General features: G+C 46.5%; 1 protein-coding gene across 1 annotated transcript in view; it reads left to right on the top strand.

Moving 5' to 3' along the window:
- The window catches only part of LOC144481852 (STE20/SPS1-related proline-alanine-rich protein kinase-like), a 45708-nt gene that overhangs the window by 12199 nt on the left and 13377 nt on the right, over positions 1 to 20132 (top strand). Inside the window, exons 5-10 of the mRNA XM_078201002.1 lie at positions 2317 to 2458; positions 3854 to 3909; positions 5595 to 5704; positions 11051 to 11152; positions 12425 to 12558; positions 18597 to 18645. Coding sequence (XP_078057128.1) covers positions 2317 to 2458; positions 3854 to 3909; positions 5595 to 5704; positions 11051 to 11152; positions 12425 to 12558; positions 18597 to 18645 — 593 coding nt within the window. The remainder of the gene's footprint in view (positions 1 to 2316; positions 2459 to 3853; positions 3910 to 5594; positions 5705 to 11050; positions 11153 to 12424; positions 12559 to 18596; positions 18646 to 20132) is intronic.

Here is a 20132-nt window from a genome sequence, read left to right as displayed (position 1 = left end):
GAGAGAGAGGAGGGTAGGAGAGAGGGGGAAGAAGGAAAAGGGGAAGAGAGGGAGGGGAAGGGGAAGAGAGGGAGGGGACGGGGAAGAGAGGGAGGGGGAGGGGGAGGGGAAGAGAGGGGGGGAGGGAGGGGGAGGGGAAGGAGGGGGGGAGAGGGGGAGGGGAAGAGAGGGGGGGGAGAGAGGGAGGGGAAGAGAGGGAGGGGAAGAGAGGGATGGGGAGGGGAAGAGAGGGAGGGGAAGAGAGGGAGGGGGAGGGGAAGAGAGGGAGGGGGAGGGGAAGAGAGGGAGGGGAAGAGAGGGAGGGGAAGAGAGGGAGGGGAAGAGAGGAGGGGAAGAGAGGGAGGGGAAGAGAGGGAGGGGAAGGGGGAAGAGAGGGAGGGGAAGGGGGGAAGAGAGGGAGGGGAAGGGGGGAAGAGAGGGAGGGGAAGGGGGGAAGAGAGGGAGGGGAAGGGGGGAAGAGAGGAAGGGGGAAGAGAGGAGGGGAAAGGGGGAAGAGAGGGAGGGGAAGGGGGCAGGAAAGAGGGGGACAAAAAGTGAGGGGATGGGGAGCGAGAGAGAGGAAGGAAGGGGAAAGTGAGAGGGAATGAGGGAGAGGGTCAGAAAAAGAGGTGGGGAGGAGGAAAGAGAGAGGGGGAGGGGGAGGAAAGAGAGAGGGGGGGGGAAGAGAGAGGTGGGGAGGAGGGGAGGGAGGGGGAGGGAGGGGAGGAGGGGAAGGAGGGAAATGAGGGAGAGCGAGAGTGCGAGAGCACAGGAAGGAGAGAGAGAGCGTACTCGTGGCAGGAGAGAGAATGAGTGGGAAGGTGTGGGGATAAAGAGTGTAGTGTGAAGTCACAATCAGATCCGCCATGATCTCATTGAATGGCAGACGCTCGGGTACGAGATCAGAACCCCAAGGTATGTTATGAAATTAGACTCGACTCCAGCTATTTGCTATTTTGGCATTAATGTGAGGATAAGGTGTTTCACTCCAGGTGCGATTCTATCAACACATTAGAAAGCTTTATATCAAAAGAAACCTTATTGAACAACACAGTTTAACAATAAGAATGAATTAGCTTAACATTTACCAATTGAACAATGCTTAAACACAACAAGATACATTTTTTAACTGCTAACCTATGCCAATGAGTTCCAATTCAAGCAATATTCCTCGTATAGACTTAAAACCCCTCTTCAAAATCAGTTAGCAACCCCCAAGCTTACGTGCTTGTACATGTTAACAGTCTTAGGGCTTTTTGAACACCTTTGGAAACAGAGAGACACCTGTCTTCTGACAGCCCCAAACAGCAGTCTCCAGAGAGAGACAGAAAGACACCTCTTGCTTCTTTCAGGACCAGGCAGAAACTCATAGAAATCATAGAAACCCTACAGTACAGAAAGAGGCCATTCGGCCCATCGAGTCTGCACCGACCATAATCCCACCCAGGCCCTACTCTCACATCCCTACATATTTACCCACTAATCCCTCTAACCTACGCATCTCAGGACACTAAGGGGCAATTTTAGCATGGCCAATCAACCTAACCCGCACATCTTTGGACTGTGGGAGGAAACCGGAGGAAACCCACACAGACACGAAGAGAATGTGCAAACTCCACACAGACAGTGACCCAAGCCGGGAATCGAACCCAGGTCCCTGGAGTTGTGAAGCAGCAGTGCTAACCACTGTGCTACCATGCCGCCCCAAATAAAAGAGAAACTATGTGTGTTTTCCCTGCAAGTTTAGCACCTCCCTTTCACATGACTATGCCCCTGTCAATCAACCTAATCAAACCTCTACTCTGAAACCTCAGGGGAAAGAAACAAATAAAAATGCATTAACTCAAACACCCCATTAGCTAAAATCAATGATTACTCTGCATTCTCAGAATGTAAGCTGCCTGGTGCAGACAAATTGGCACCATAAAACAGAACTGAATTTCAGACATACCCCTTACAAGAAACATGATATAAATACATTTCTTAAAGGCACATTATCATCACAGGGAGGAGGCTCGAGGGGCCAAATGGCTTACTCCTGTTCTGAGGTCATATGTTCGTTAAAAAAAAGAGCAGGAGGGAGAGAGTGTGAACGCTGGGTCAGAGAGCAAACAGAAGGGACAGAGTATCTGGATACATGAGGAAGAGAGAAAGAGAGAAAGAGACAGAGAGTGAGGGTGGAGAGTGCTGGGGGGACGTAGTGTAGACAGAGAAAAAGCAAGATTGTGTGGGTAGGAAAGAGAGAGGAAGAACACAGGAGAGATATATAGCGGGAGGAGATGAGAGAGATTTGTGTCTGGACGCATGGTGACCTGACATTTCCTACCCCTTTTTCAGGCTCAATGTTGGATATAATCAGGAGGACGATCAGCAACAACGAACACAAGACTGGTGTGCTAGATGAGCCAGTAATAGCAACAGTGCTAAAAGAGGTGTTGGAGGGCTTGGATTATCTTCACAGGAATGGACAAATACACAGGTGAACTTTTTCATCTCTGACTCTTATTGAATGTGTGTGTCTCATGGTGGGGCGAGGGGAGGGGAGGTGGGGGTGGCGAGCTGGCACTGAGGAAATTAAAGGAATTAACTCAGTAATTTTATACAAACAGGAAATGGTGCATTTAGCCCTTTATTGGGGGGCTGCAGATAATCTTATCAAAGTATCATATTCCTTATTCAGACAATTCTGGGCATTGGTCAGTATCTTATGGTGAAAAAGAAATTAAGAACTTGCATTTATGTAGCGCCTTTCACGACCTTGCAACATCCCAAGTTTCACTGTAAATGAGTTTTACAGCCAATTAATTACCCTTCAAGTGTAGCCTCTGTTGTAATATAGGAAAAACGGCAGTCACTTTGTGCACAGCAAGCTCCCACAAATAGCAATATGATAATGACCAGATAATCTGTTTTTGTGATGTTGATTGAGGGATTAAAGTAAAGTTAAAGTTTATTTATTAGTCACAAGTAGACTTACATTCACACTGCAATGAAGTTACTCTGAAAATCCCCATCACACTTCGGCGCCTGTTTGGGTACACTGAGGGAGAATTTAGCATGGCCAATGCACCTAACCTGCACGTCTTTCAGACTGTGGGAGGAAACTGGAGCACCCGGAGGAAACCCACGCAGACATGGGGAGAACGTGCAGACTCCGCACAGACAGTGACCCAAGCCGGGAATCGAACCTGGGACCCTGGTGCTGTGAGGCAGCAGTGCTAACCACTGTGCCACCCCCATAGAACGTTGGCTTGTACATTGAGGAGAGCATCCCTGCTTGTTTCAAAAAATGGCGAGATCTTTTATGTCCACCTGAGATCTTGGTTTAATATTCCATCTGAATGACAGCACCTACAACAGCGCAGTACTCCCTCAGCACTGCAGCGGGAGTGAGAGCCTAGATTATGTCTCTGGAGTGGGATTTGAACCCACAGCCTTCTGACAAGAGGTGAGAGCGCTACCCACGGACTCATGGCTGACACAGATGCCTTAGGGATCAGCTCTTTTACTGGGTTATCTTGGAAGACAACATATTATAATTTGGTAAAGGTTTTGCTCATTAATACAAGGAGGACCGGCAGCTACATTAAATAATGAAGGGCTGACCTGAAACAAAAGTGGGGGAAAAAAAGAGGAGGGACACAAAACAAGATCTGAATGTTTGACATCAGAACTCGGAGCAGGAGAGGGTAATTCAGCCCCTCGAGTTTGCCCCGCCATTCAGTGCAATCATGGCTGATCTTGTCTCAGCCTCAACTCCACTTCCCTGCCTGTTCTCCATAACCCTTCAGCCTATTACTCATTAAAAATATAAGAACATAATCCTTCCAATCTTTTCATAGTTATCTTTTTTGAATGTGTTTTCCAATTGCAGGGATGTTAAAGCTGGTAATATTCTACTTGGTGACGATGGGTCTATACAAATTGCAGGTAGGTTTATATAAGCAGTACTAATCTCATCATTGTGCAGTAATTCAAAATAATTCCCTTAATGTGTTCTCCTGCGAGTTATATTATATTAATCTAGTAGAGGATTATCAGAATGGATCGTGTTTAAATCATGACTTTTAGAAACAAAACATTCCCAGTTACGACCTACAGAGTGAGTAACAGTGACGCAGAAGTAAAATGTCACGGTGGATTCACAGCCAGCTCTCGGCACTGTTATTATTGATTGCATGCTGATTGTACCCTTTCATAGAAAGAAGTAAAAACACCTCACACATCACCAAATCCTCATTATTTACTCTCAGTAATAATTGAGAGATTAAAGCAAAAACACAGGGGCGGTTTTGACTTGTGAGAAAGTCTGTTTTGTATTTCCACCCATTCTTCCTTCCATTGCAGTCAGTGAGATGTAAAACAAACTATTATTGCACAAGATCAAAATAATCCCAGTCACAGCGAGGCGAAACTCCGCAGTCAAACCATAAGGTACAGGTGGGAAAGACCATTTGCCTTTCGAAACTTGACACCTCCACAAACCATGTCCAGTTAGCACCATCCTGGGCTGTGAACGAGGAAAGTAAAAGGAGCCCTCCAAGAAAAGCTTGCCTCGTTGTTCTAGAGGGTTGTAGGACAGGAGGAGGTTACAGAAAGAGAGGAAGGGGCAAAAGTTGAGAATTTGAAATTGAAGGCGTGAGGGGAGTGGGAACCATAGAATTACTACAGTGCAGAAGAGACCATTCGGCCCATCAAGCCTGCACTGACTCTCTGACAGAGTATCTTACCTAGGCCCACTCCCCCACCCTATCCCCATAACACACACATTTCCCATGGCTAATACTAACCTACATATCTTGGGACACCAAGGGACAATTTAGCACAGCTAATCCACCTAACCTACACGTCTTTCAGACTGTGGGAGGAAACCGGAGCACCCGGAGGAAACCCACGCAGGCACGGGGAGAACGTGCAGACTCCACACAGACAGTGACCCAAGCCGGGAATCAAACCCAGGTCCCTGGAACTGTGAGGCAATAGTGCTAACCACTGTGCCATCCATATAGGTCGGCAAGCACAGGGATGATGGATGAATAAGAGTTGGTGCAAGTTCAAATATGGAGCTTAGCTTGTGCTTGGTAATCAAAGAAATCTCCAGTGTGCTATTTCATTAAACACAGATTTTGACATCAACCCTTTCACAGTCAGATGGACAGATTTGGAATGTGAAGGGGATAGTGGGAGGCTCCCAATCTCTATTCAGTCTCCAGCTGCGTCTCTCTGTACTGTGCACCTTCTGAGGCCATGATGGCAGTGGAGTGACCTCTGGCTGACCTCCACTGACATCCTAATTGGTACCCCAGTGTCCTGTGGCAACAGTTACTGATGTAAGGAATTTCTTATACAACATCTATTTTCTCTCAGAGGGTGGTGAGTGTCTGGAACAAGCTGCCAGAGGTAGTAGTAGAGGCGGGTACAATTTTGTCTTTTAAAAAGCATTTAGACAGTTACATGGGTACGATGGGTATAGAGGGATATGGGCCAAATGCGGGCAATTGGGACTAGCTTAGTGGTTAAAACTGGGCGGCATGGACAAGTTAGGCCAAAGGGCCTGTTTCCATGCTGTAAACTTCTATGACTCTGTTGTAACGCTTGACTTCTTCCTCTATTAGATTTTGGCGTCAGTGCCTTTCTAGCTGCTGGTGGAGATATGACCAGAACTAAAGTGCGTAAAACCTTTGTCGGAACGCCATGCTGGATGGCCCCAGAAGTGATGGAGCAGGTAATCCTAGGTTTCAAGAAAACCTTTTGTTAAAGCTGGGGCTGAGTTTACCATGATTTCTACTGTTCGAAAATCGAAGCTCCGATTTGAAGCTAATCTGCCCGTATCTGTTAAGATTGGCAGAAGCCTCAGTCCTGATGCCAGGGGAGGAAAATCAAGCCTCAGGTATCCCACCCGAATCTGCCTCGTTTCTGTTCGGGTGGGTTAGATTAAAACTGGGCTTCATGTTTCCTGAAACTGGTGGGAGTTGGTGCACTTCCCTTTCACCTCCAATACCGATTGAATCAAAGTCTTATCTTGTGACAGCTGTAACAATCCGAAACAACGTGAACTAAATTGGGGTAATCGTCAACCTCACTCAAAGACATCAATCCCAAGAAATAGTGGTAAAACTTTAGTACAGTAGGTGGCACTGTTGTGTATTGAGTGTAAGGTGTGTTATAAGTGTGGGGAGTAAAGAAGTTTTATTCTGCATCTGAAGGTAACCTGAGGCTGACACCCAAAACAGAAAGCATGCAGTTTGCCTTCATTGACATTGTCTGCCTTGGTCGGAATGAATAAATAACCAGATTTTATCAGAGAGAGAGAGAATTTGTATTTATATAACCCCTTTCCTGATCTCCTGATGTTCCAAAGCACCTTACAATCAATTAAGTACTTTTCCAAAGTGTAGGCAAGGTTGTAATGTGAGTGAATTTGTGCACAGCAAGCTCCCACAAATAGCAGGGTGATAAATGACCAGATGATCTGATGTTGGTTGAGAGAGCCAACACGGTTAATGTCACATCACAAAGACAACGCATCTGACAGTACAGCTCTGACTGAGTACTACACAGTAAGAAGTTTAACAACACCAGGTTAAAGTCCAACAGGTTTATTTGGTAGCAAAAGCCACACAAGCTTTCGGAGCTCTAAGCCCCTTCTTCAGGTGAGTGGGAATTCTGTTCACAAACAGAGCATATAAAGACACAAACTCAATTTACATGAATAATGGTTGGAATGCGAATACTTACAGCTAATCAAGTCTTTATGAAACAAAACAATGTGAGTGGAGAGAGCATCAAGACAGGCTAACAAGATGTGTATTGTCTCCAGACAAGACAGCCAGTGAAACTCTGCAGGTCCAGGCAACTGTGGGGATTACAAATAGTGTGACATGAACCCAATATCCCGGTTGAGGCCGTCTTCGTGTGTGCGGAACTTGGCAATCAGTTTCTGCTCAGCGACTCTGCGCTGTCGTGTGTCGCAAAGGCCGCCTTGGAGAACGCTTACCCGAATATCAGAGGCCGAATGCCCGTGACCGCTGAAGTGCTCCCCAACAGGAAGAGAACAGTCTTGCCTGGTGATTGTTGAGCGGTGTTCATTCATCCGTTGTCGCAGCGTCTGCATAGTTTCCCCAATGTACCATGCCTCGGGACATCCTTTCTTGCAGCGTATCAGGTAGACAACGTTGGCCAAATTGCAAGAGTATGTACCGTGTACCTGGTGGATGGTGTTCTCACGTGAGATGATGGCATCTGTGTCGATGATCCGGCACGTCTTGCAGAGGTTGCTGTGGCAGGGTTGTGTGGTGTCGTGGTCACTGTTCTGAAGGCTGGGTAGTTTGCTGCAGACAATTGTCTGTTTGAGGTTGTGCGGTTGTTTGAAGGCAAGAAGTGGGGGTGTGGGGATGGCCTTGGCGAGATGTTCGTCTTCATCAATGACATGTTGAAGGCTCCGGAGGAGATGCCGTAGCTTCTCCGCTCCGGGGAAGTACTGGACAACGAAGGGTACTCTGTCCACTGTGTCCCGTGTTTGTCTTCTGAGGAGGTCGGTGCGGTTTTTCGCAACTCTATGATGCAGAAACAACTCTATGATGACATCAACAAGTTCCATCCCACCATCAGACTCACCATGGACTACTCTCCGGAATCGGTTGCATTCTTGGACACACGCATCTCCATTAAGGACGGTCACCTCAGCACCTCACTGTACCGCAAGCCCACGGATAACCTCACGATGCTCCACTTCTCCAGCTTCCACCCTAAACACGTTAAAGAAGCCATCCCCTACGGACAAGCCCTCCGAATACACAGGATCTGCTCGGATGAGGAGGATCGCAACAGACACCTCCAGATGCTGAAAGATGCCCTCATAAGAACAGGATATGGCGCTCGACTCATTGATCAACAGTTCCAACGCGCCACAGCGAAAAAACCGCACCGACCTCCTCAGAAGACAAACACGGGACACAGTGGACAGAGTACCCTTCGTCGTCCAGTACTTCCCCAGAGCGGAGAAGCTACGGCATCTCCTCCGGAGCCTTCAACATGTCATTGATGAAGACGAACATCTCGCCAAGGCCATCCCCGCACCCCCACTTCTTGCCTTCAAACAACCGCACAACCTCAAACAGACCATTGTCCGCAGCAAACTACCCAGCCTTCAGGAGAACAGTGACCATGACGCCACACAACCCTGCCACAGCAACCTCTGCAAGACGTGCCGGATCATCGACACAGATGCCATCATCTCACGTGAGAACACCATCCACCAGGTACACGGTACATACTCTTGCAATTCGGCCAACGTTGTCTACCTGATACGCTGCAAGAAAGGATGTCCCGAGGCATGGTACATTGGGGAAACTATGCAGACGCTGCGACAACGGATGAATGAACACCGCTCGACAATCACCAGGCAAGACTGTTCTCTTCCTGTTGGGGAGCACTTCAGCGGTCACGGGCATTCGGCCTCTGATATTCGGGTAAGCGTTCTCCAAGGCGGCCTTCGCGACACACGACAGCGCAGAGTCACTGAGCAGAAACTGATAGCCAAGTTCCGCACACACGAGGACGGCCTCAACCGGGATATTGGGTTCATGTCACACTATTTGTAACCCCCACAGTTGCCTAGACCTGCAGAGTTTCACTGGCTGTCTTGTCTGGAGACAATACACATCTTTTTAGCCTGTCTTGATGCTCTCTCCACTCACATTGTTTTGTTTCTTAAAGACTTGATTAGTTGTAAGTATTCCCATTCCAACCATTATTCATGTAAATTGAGTTTGTGTCTTTATAAGCTCTGTTTGTGAACAGAATTCCCACTCACCTGAAGAAGGGGCTTAGAGCTCCGAAAGCTTGTGTGGCTTTTGCTACCAAATAAACCTGTTGGACTTTAACCTGGTGTTGTTAAACTTCTTACTGTGTTTACCCCAGTCCAACGCTGGCATCTCCACATCATGAGTACTACATTGCAGTGTCAGCTTGAATAACGTGTTGAAGTCTCTAGACTGGGCCTTGAACCCACCGCCTTCTAACTGGGTACAGTACCATCATGGTTATGTTACTTGACTAATAATCCACAGAGCATGAGTTCAAATCCCACCGAGGCAGCTTGAGAATTAAGTCTTACAAATAATATTTGAAATGAAAGGAAAAGGCTGGTTTCAGTAAAAGTGACAATGAAGCTGCTGAACTCTCCAAGGAACCCAACTGGTTCACTAACGTCCTTTAGGAAAGGAAGCCTGCTGTGTGGCTGCACTCCCACAATAATGTCGGTTCTTCATTGCCCTCTAGGGATGGGCAGTGAATTCTGAGCTGGCCACTGACACCCACATCTTGAGATTTAAAAAAGTCAGGTGTGACGAGTATGATGCAGGGAATATAATGTGCATACAAAGTACTTCTGTTCAACTCTCTTTTTATTTCAAAAATATACTTTATTCATAAATACTCTGAAATAAACCACTGCAGAAACAACCTTTCCAATGATTACAAACAGTGCAAAAAAAAATCAGTCATATTTACAATACTTTACGGTGCTCAGTTCCAAGACATTACATTTATGACAGTTCAGTTCTTCAGCAAACTATATAGATTCATCACATTTCACTGTGTGCTGTTTTTACAGAGTTGCACACAGTTGCGCAGTCCAAGGGTTTTTTTACAGTTACTGGCCCCTCGGTCTGTCTTGTTGAAAGGCTTTAAACGGTGGCCTTTCCCCATGGTGCCTTTGTGGCGGCTCTTCCAAGCTTGACAGTGTCCCTCAGCACGTAGTCCTGGACCTTGGAATGTGCCAGTCTGCAACACTCGGTCGAGGACAGATCTTTGCACTGGAAGATCAGCAAGTTTCGGGCGGACCAAAGTGCGTCCTTCACCGAGTTGATGACCCTCCAGCAGCAGTTGATATTTGTCTCGGTGTGCGTCCCCGGAAACAGCCCGTAGAGCACAGAGTCCTGCGTCAGAGCTGCTCGGGACGAACCGCGACAAATACCACTGCATCTCGCTCCAGTCCTTCTTTACAAAGGCACATTCCACAAGGAGGTGTGCGACCGTCTCATCGCCCCCGCAGCCGCTTCGAAAGCAGCGTGCTGTGTTGAGACCTCGAGCGTACTTCTGTTCAACTCTTAGTAGACACGTGCTCAGCCCTTATCATCTTGTACATTCTTTTTGCTGATCACAACTGATATTCCTGCTGCTTCTGGCCCATTACTGTGATTCCTGTCAGATTCATATCTGTCACAAAGCTTGTAACGGATTGAGTATACAGGATGGGATGGATCACTTACAGGACATGGGATGGATATGTTCATAGCATGGGAAAGATTGTTATAAACCAGGGAATGGGTCTATCATAAAGCATGGAATGGAAGTTTAAATTGCATCTATAGATCCACAAGTCCACAAATTTATATGATGGGTGCTGAATGTGGTGAAAGGCAAAAGTATTTGGTTATATTATTCTCAGACAAATATCTTTGGTAGGATTCTCCGGTCTCGTACACCCTGCCACCACCACCAGCGAGAATGGAGAATTTGGCACTCAGCTAAAACTCCATTTGTTGCAGCAGGACCGGAGATTCCCAGCCACAGCGAGATCGGAGAATTCCAGCCTTAATCTCTGAAGAGCAAGTAACAGAAAGGAATGGTGCAGATATTGGCTGTTTTTTTCTAGTGAAGCTTTGGATGGGAGAGAGGTTGCATGTATGTATCATTTCAGTGTGAAACAGGATCCTTTTTGGCCAAATCATGCTCTTCATTCAAACTTTAACTGTTTGAGAAAAGATTGTTCTCAAATGGGTTTTTATCACTTCTGATAGGTGAGTGACCTGACCCATTAACTCTCTTTCTCTCTCTCCCCCACAGATGCTGCCTGAGTTGTTGAGCAAGTCTAGCAATTTCTGTTTTTGTTTCAGATTTCCAGCGTCCATAGTATTTTGCTTCAGCTGATCTTTGCAGATAATCTGGAGCAGATCGGAAGTCACTTGAGGCCACTACAGCAGTGAGCACAACACTTAGCACGCATTTTGTTTACATTGTGCCTGAGGCAGTTACAGACAGATTCCTGCCTTTTATTTAATTGCAGGTACGAGGTTATGACTTCAAAGCAGATATCTGGAGTTTCGGAATAACAGCGATTGAACTGGCAACTGGAACGGCGCCATATCACAAGTATCCACCAATGAAGGTGGGAGTAAACTTGTAACAGTTTGCAAAATGATGGATACTTGGGAGTAAGTTACATGGAGGGAATCAAAAATATCTGGGAGTGAATTATATGCAGAATCTGGGCTATCTGGGAGTGCACTATAAACAGAATCTGGGCTATCTGGGATTGAATTATATACAGAATCAGAGTTATTACATAGGATATATGACACAAAACAGTCTATGCCAGTTTTCTGCTCCACTGGAACCTTCTCCCAACCTTTCCTTACCTAAGTCTATCATTGTAACCATTCATATGCTTGTCTAGTTTCCCCTTAAATGCATCGATACTATTCAATTCAACCACTCCCTGTGGAAGCAAGTTCCACATTCTCACCATTCTGTAGGTTTTCCCTGAATTCCTTATTGGATTTATTAGTGACTATCTGATATTGATGATTCCCCAGTTTTAAAGTTAAAGTTTATTTATTAGTCACAAGTTGGCTTGCATTAACACTGCAATGAAGTTACTGTGAAAATACCCTAGTCGCCACACTCCGGCACCTGTTCGGGTACACTGAGGGAGAATTTAGCACGGCCAATGTACCTAACCAGCACGTCTTTCGGACTGTGGGAGGAAATCGGAGCACCTGGAGGAAACCCACGCAGACACGGGGAGAATGTGCAGACTCTGCCCAGACAGTGACCTAAGCCGGGAATCGAACCCAGGTCCCTGGTGCTGTGAGGCAGCAGTGCTAACCACTGTGCCACCGTGCCACCCAAGAGTTATGCTCTTCCCCACAAGAGGAAACATTGTTCCTGTGTTCACTTGATCAAAACCTTTCATAATTTTAAAGACTTGGTCACCCCTCCACTTTCTTGGCATTGAGCTGTACAGAATGTGGATAATCTGGGAGTAAATTCTATTCAGAATGTGGGATACACTGAATTGATTATTCTCCAGCATTCGTTATTTTAACTATAACGTGTTAGTTGCGTGTTTATTTCTAAAAATAACCAGGTTGTGTGTTCAATTAGCCAGTTATCTTTTCCGTGTTTAGATTCATTCTAATTGATTAGAATTTATTTTATGTGGAATTTGGTTCAACTTAATCCAAGTTGGAAGCTGATTCGCAGTGTGATTTGATCTGAACTGTGTTTATTTTATGAAGTCAAATTGGAGCTGATTTTTTATTTATCATCAGATTAAAGAAAACAAAGGAGCAGGAAATGATAATAGAGATACCAGTTAAAGGTAGGAGGACAGTACCACTGGATATTATAATCTACGTCTCCTTTAATTTGTTACCAGGTTCTGATGGTGACGCTGCAAAATGATCCTCCTACTCTTGAGACAGGGGTGGAGGACAAAGAAATGGTCAAGAAGTACGGCAAGTCCTTTCGTAAACTGATAGCCCTGTGCCTGCAAAAAGACCCAGCAAAGAGGTGTGTGTATGCGCTAAAGTGCAAAGCTAGTGAGTGACAGGGCAGTAACTCAGGTAGACGTGCAGTGCAGGGCTCTGGTCACATGAAACGTCAGAGTCCTGGCTCTGACTGATCTGGGCACTCACTTGTTCCTGTTGGGTGAGTTTGATGCTCAGCCCAGCATCGTCTCCAAAGTGAAAGCCAAATTCTAAACCCAGGCAGAAATACAGTTCATGGACTGCAAAGTAGCATTAGTACTGGTAGAATGATGGCTGATTGCATTGACAAGAATCGATTGAGTGCATACCTTATTTTACTTTTGAATGCGTTCCAGTTACAGCTGGGAGTCAAAAGGAGGCTCTACTCCTGGGAATGGTAAAATCTGTACGAGTTACCTTTGAAGGACATGGAAAGGTGGGAACTGTGGGCACAAACCTACAGCAACCATCTTGTGTCATAGCAGGCAGGCACACCAATTGTGGTGCCAATTAAGTACCGGAATTCCTCCCTTCATGTCATCCCACACAATCTTTTTTACGTGTTAATGATGCTCTCCAATCAGAACCCCATGTTCGACTGATTTGTGTTCACATCGCTGGACATTCTCATGTTCAGCCTGCGAGAACTGGGTCTGGATCTTGGGTAAGGTGGGGAATGGGAAATCTTGGGAAGGGGTTATGAGGCTCAGACAGATAGTTTCACATAACATTGCATTTTTCAGGAACCAACTAATGATGATAAGTGAGGAATTCCTGGACGCCTGTTCAGAATTCAAAATGGAAAAGCACCAGTTGCCAACTTTGTGGCTGGGGACCATTGCCTGCTTGAATAGAGCACATTTACTACATGAACAGGAATATTATGCCCCTGTTCAGTTGCACTTAAAGCCATCTTGAGTTGAGACTGCTGAACACTTATCAGGGAACTCACCTCATGGAATTTGACCGTCCAGTGTTTCAATATAAACTGGCTGCGTGATTAAAGATTGGCAGAGGCTGGAGCATGGGGAAATGGGGAGGGTCAAAGGCCAGCATATTCCCTCCAGGGCAATAGGTAGGAATAACAAGCCCAGAGAACTATGGATGACCAGAGATATTCAGGATACAATGAGAAGGAAAAGAAAGACCTTTAACAAGTACCAGGGGAGTAAATCAGCGGAGGCATTAATGAAGTATAGAAAGTGCAAGATGGAGCTTAAGAAAGCAATTAGGAAAGCAAAGCAGGGATATGAGAAAGCTCTGGCTGGAAAAATCCCAAGATATTCCATAATTATATCAATGGGAAGAGGATAACCAGGGAAAGAGTAGGGCCCATCAGGAACCAAGGGGACAATCTGTGGGTGGAGCCAGAGGACATTGGTAGACTTCACATCCATCTTCACCCAAGAGAATGAGGAAGAAAGTATGGAATTCAAGAAGAGAGACTGTGAGGTTCTTGAGCAAATTGACATAGGGAAAGACAAGGTATAGAGGTGTTGGCATAAATTTAAGTTTATTAATTAGTGTCACAAGTAGGCTTACATTAACACTACAATTAAGTTACTGTGAAAATCCCCCAGTTGCCATACTCCGGCACCTGTTCAGGTACACGGAGGGAGAATTTAGCATGGCCACTACACTTAACCAGCACGTCTTTCGGACTGTGGGAGGAAACCGGAGCACCCGGAGGAAACCCAAGCAGACATGGGGAGAACGTGCAGACTCCATGCTGACAGTGATCCAAGCTAGGAATCGAGCCCAGGTCCCTGGCGCTGTGAGGCAGCAGTACTAACCACTGTGCCACCCCAAATCTCCATGTCCAGATGAATTGTGCTCTAGGCTGCTGTGGGAGGCAAGGGAGGAGATTGCAGGGGCTCTGACCCATATTTTCAATCCCCCTCTGGCCACGAGGGAGGTCATGATGTGGAGATGCCGGCGTTGGACTGGGGTAAACACAGTAAGAGTTTTAACAACACCGGGTTAAAGTCCAACAGGTTTATTTGGTAGCAAATACCATTAGCTTTCGGAGCACTGCTCCTTCATCAGATGGAGTGGAAATCTGCAGTTGATGTAGCTTGTATGGATTTCAGCAAAACCTTTGACAAGATCCCACTCCGCGGGAGTTCACCTCCGTTATCCTGACGGCAGTTTACATCCCACCCCATGCGTACATGAAGATTGTGCTGGATGAAATATACATCACTACGAATAGCCTTGAGACGAAACATCCCGAGGCCTTGTTCATCATGGCCGGGGACTTCAATCAGGCCAAGTTCAAGAGCGCACTACCAAGCTACCACCAACACGTCTCCTGTTTCATCAGAGGCCAACTGCTACACAAATATCAAACATGCCTACCGCTCTATCACCTGCCCACACTTTGGCAAATCAGACCACAAGGCTGTGCTCCCGCTCCAGGCTTACAAGCAAAAACTGAAACGGGAGAATCCGTCAAAGAAAGTCATACAATGTTGGTCTGAGGAATCGGATGATCTCCACGGGACTGCTTAGAGTCAGTGGACCATCTTGTAGCCTGTTATGTCTTGTTATGTCTTACTGGTCAGTAAGTGTGTAGAAGACTGTGTGCCAAACAAGCAAATCTGCGTGTTTCCCAACTGGAGACCATGGATGAACAGGGATATCCACTGTTTGCTGAAGTCCAGGTCTGAGACGTTCAAGTCAGGCGACACTGACCTATACAAGAAAGCCAGATATGATCTAAGGAGATCCATCAAAGATGCCAAAAGACAGTACCAGACCAAGCTAAAGTCCCAGGCTAGCCACACCGACCCCCGTCGACTATGACAAGATCTGCAAGACATAACAGGCTACAAGATGGCACAGTAGTTAGCACTGCTGCCTTACAGTGCCAGGGACCCGGGTTCAATTCCGACCTCAGGTCACTGTCTATGCATGTCTGCATGGGTTTCCTCTGGGTGCTCCGATTTCCTCCCACACTCCAAAGATGTGTGGGTTAGGTTGATCGGCCATGCTAAATTGCCCCTAGTGTCAGGGGGACTAGCAGGGTAAATATGTGGGGTTGCGAGGATAGGGCCTGAGTGGGATTGCAGACTCGACGGGCCGAATGGCCTTTTTCTGCACTGAGGGATTCTCTGATTCTATGAAGATGAAGGGATGTAAAATTGCCGGCTCCAACGCACCCCTCCCTGATGAGCTCAATACATTCTACGCCCGTTTTGAGCAAGAGGTCAGCGAGAGCACGTCCTCCACCCTGGAAGCCTCGGATGAACCTGTGTCTGAGGTCACCATTGCAGATGTCAGAGCAGCCTTCTCAAAGGTCAACCCAAGGAAAGCGACTGGTCCGGATGGGATACCCGGGCAAGCACTCTAATCCTGCACGGATCAGCTGGCGGGGATATCTGAGGTCCCTACCTGTTTCAAGACGACGACATCATCCCAGTACCAAAGAAAAGCCAGGCAGCGTGCCTTAATGAATATCATCCGGTGGCTCTGACATCCATCATTATGAAGTGCTTCGAAAGGCTAGTCACGGCACAAATCAATTCCGACCTCCCGGACTACCTGGATCCACAACAGTTCACCTATCACCGCAACAGGTCCACAGCCGACGCCATCTCCCTGGCCCTGCACTCAATCCTGGAACACCCAGATAACAAAGACATCTATGTCAGACTCCTATTTATTGACTACAGCTCAGCCTTCAACACCATTATTCCCACAAAACTCATCTCCAAACTGCATGGCCTGGGTCACAGCTCCTCCCTCTGTGACTGGATCCTGAACTTCCTAACCCACAGACCACAGTCAGTAAGGATAGGCAACAAAACCTCCTCCACGATCATCCTCAACACTGGTGCCCCACAAGGCTGTGTTCTCAGCCCCCTACTATACTCCTTATACACCTATGACTGTGCGGCCAAATTCAACTCCAACTCAAGTTTCAAGTTTGCTGATGACAGCACCACAGTGGGTCGGATCTCAAACAATGACAAGACAGAGTACAGGAATGAGACAGAGAATCTGGTGCGGTAACAATAATCTCTCCCTCAATGTCAACAAAACGAAGGAGATTGTCATCAACTTCAGGAAGCGTAGTGGAGAACATGCCCCATGCCCCTGTCTACATCAACGGGGACAAAGTAGAAATGGTCGAAAGCTTCAAGTTTTTGGTGTCCAGATCACCAACAACCTGTCCTGACCCCCCCATGCCTACACAAAGCTAAGAAAGCCCACCAACACCTCTACTTTCTCAGAAGACTAAGCAAATTTGGCATGCCAGCTACGACTCTCACCAACTTTTACAAATGCACCATAGAAAACATTCTTTCTGGTTGTATCACAGCTTGGTATGGCTCCTGCTCTGCCCAAGATCGCAAGAAACTACAAAAGGTCGTGAATGTAGCCCAATCCATCACACAACCCAACCTCCCATCCATTGACTGTCTACACTTCCCGCTGCCTTGGGAAAGCAGCCAGCATAATTAAGGACCCCACGCACCCCAGACATTCTTCCACCTTCTTCTGTCAGGAAAAAGATACAAAAGTCTGAGGTCACGTACCAACCGATTCAAGAACAGCTTCTTCCCTGCTGCCAGCAGACTTTTGAATGGACCTACCTCGCATTAAGTTGATCTTTCTCTACACCCTAGCTATGACTGTAACACTACATTCTGCACTCTCTCCTTTCCTTCTCTATGAATGGTATGCTTTGTCTGTATAGTGCGGAAGAAACAATACTTTTCACTGTATGCTAATACATGTGACAATAATAAATTGAATCAAAAACATGGGAGACTTGTAAAGGTAAATGCACATGAGATACAGGGTAATTTGATAAAGTGGAATTAAAATGGGCTCAGTTGTAGGAGTCAGAGGGTGATGACAGAAGGCTGCTTTAGTGACTGGAAGCCAGTGTCCAGTGGGGTACCACAGGGATCTATGCTGGGTCCCCTATTATTTGTCATTTATATAAACGACATAGATGACTATGTGGGGGGTAGGATTAGTAAGTTTGCGGATGATGCAAAGATTGGCCAACAATGAGGCGGTGTCTTGGGCTACAAGAAGATAGAGACAGAATGGTCAAATGGGCAGATAAGTGGCAGATGGAATTTAACCCTGAAAAGTGTGAGGTGATACACTTTGGAAGGAGTATTTTGAGAAGGAAGTATTCAATGAATGACATGACACTAGAAAGTTCCGTGGAACAAAGGGACCTTGGTCCCAAAAGAGAACATGCTGGAAAATCTCAGTAGATCTGGCAGCATCGGTAAGAAGAGAAAAGAGCTGGTGTTTCAAGTCCAGATGACCCTTTGTCAAAGCTCAGCTTTGTTGAAGTTGTATAGAACTAGAGTACAGTACTGCAGCTGGAGTACTGTGTGCAGTTCTGGTCGCCACATAATAGGAAGGATGTGATTGCACTGGAGGGGATGCAGGGGAGATTCACCAGGATGCTGCCTGGGATGGAACAGTTAAGTTATGGAGAGGTTGGAGCAGAGAAGACTGAGGGGGCAACCTGATTGAGGTGTACAAGATTATGAGGGGCATGGGCAGGATGGATAGGGAGCAGCTGTTCCCCTTAGTTGAAGGGTCGGTCACGAGGGGGCATAGGTTCAAAGTAAGGGGCAGGAGGTTTAAGGGAGATGTGAGGACAAACTTTTTTACCCAGAGGGTGTTGACAGCCTGGAATGCGCTGCCTGGGAGGGTGGGGTAGAGGCGGGTTGCCTCACATCCTTTAAAAATTACCTAGATGAGCACTAGGCACATCATAACAGTCAAGGCTATGGGCCAAGTGCTGGCAGGTGGGATTAGGTGGGAGTTCAGATGTTTCACATTGGGCCTTTGCAGACCCAATGGGCTGAAGGGCCTTTTCTGCGTTATATGATTCTATGATTTTGTGGAATCTGTGAAAATAATTTGTGAAATGCATTTTTTTTCCCCTTCAGAAATGTGATACTGATTTCTGAATATGGCCTGTTCTTGCAGCGGCAAGCAGAGAGATATCTCACACATGGCAATGATATCACATTCTGCTCTAGGCTGAGCGGCTCTCAAATTGCTGCACAAGTCCCAACTCACTCCATAAACTCTGTTTTCCAGGCCCACGGCAGCGGAGCTCCTGAAACACAAATTCTTCCAGAAATCAAAGGTAGGCGGGAGTGGGCGGGCGGAAAACCCACAAGTGTCACTCACTGAGAGTCTCTTTTACACAGTGTTAGCAACTTGACTGTGCAGCCGAAATCCAGTTTCCTGTTATCATGCCCTTCTCTGCAAAATAATCTTCATTGATAATCTCTTCAAGAGGAGGCAGTAAATGTGTTCAAATCCCAACCCAAGTGGCCGTTAAAACTCAACTAACCCTTTGGAGTTGATTTTCCAGGAGAAAGATGGCAGCAGTAGGGAATGTAAAGAGGAAAATGACAAAGGCACAATTAATTGTTCTGCGCCCAAGTCCAGGCTTTTGCCACTTGTGCTTTCGAGTCTGAAAAGAAACCTAGATGAGTTCAGCTGACTCCAACCCAGCACATCAAACCTGGGATCTTATCTGAACAGCTCGGTGCCAAACCTTTACCCACTTGTCAATCATAAAGAAGTTCTTCTGTTTTTCTTAAAAAAAGCAAATGAGCAAAGAGACTTTTGAAAATGTCCATGCCTGGCCAATAGGTTTTTTCCAAGCCCTTCCTGCTCCCGAGACAGATTTCCCTTAGTTGCCCAAACATAAATGGAGGTAATTTTGCCTTGGTATAAAACAGGGGACATCAGATTGGCTGCCTATTATATAGCTCTTTTGGTTTTTCGTTCAAGAATATAACTTAGTATAACACAGGACAATACTGGATTGACTATCAAAAGTTTAAAATTATCCCAATATATTTTGTGATCGTATGGTGTTGATGTAGCACAGTGGGTAGCGTCACTACCTTTGAGCCAGAAGCTCCAAGTTAAAGTCCCACTCGAGGACTTGATGGCCAAGGAAGGTGCGTTCATAATGTGGCAAACAGGTGATTATTAACCTGAAAATCCTTCTAACATCCCCCAGCAGGACACAGTAAGAGTGGGAGAAATTTCAAGTTGGAGCCTCTACCATCACTGTCCATAGTTCCTGTAACAGTGCATGTTCCTACAGCTACTCTGACTCCGAGTGATCTGTAACACACACAGTGCTATTGATATTAGAATGGAAGGCATTATGATTGCTGATTTTTGTGCTGCACACACTCAATGAGCTGAATGGCCTCCTTCTGTACTGTACTGCAGTGTTCTACAGTTACGTTCCTGATCTTGGCTGCCTTGTTGGGGTGGCTTCTGCCAATTCACTTTCTTCCCTGTGGGTAACTGCTAATCATTCACTTGATACATCCCCCATGGCCAAGATCAGGAACTCATTCAATTGGTGGAGAATTGCAAATGCCTCCCTTCTCTCCCCACCGCCCCCATGTTTATATCTCCCAGCACTCTTCTCAATCAAGAGAGTAGTGTTATGAAGCGGAGGTGGATCCCCCCTCTGAGAACTAACACCTAACCACTCAGAGAAGTACCTCGCCTCATAATCTGTAAAAGTGAGTGTGAAGTGGTACGATCTGCTCTTCAGCAACTTTTAGTGGTTAAATCAAAATAACTCCCTGACACCCTCTC

The sequence above is a fragment of the Mustelus asterias genome, chromosome X (genome assembly GCF_964213995.1).
Source record: "Mustelus asterias chromosome X, sMusAst1.hap1.1, whole genome shotgun sequence".
NCBI lineage: Eukaryota > Metazoa > Chordata > Chondrichthyes > Carcharhiniformes > Triakidae > Mustelus > Mustelus asterias.
This window is presented reverse-complemented; position numbering and strand designations above follow the sequence as displayed.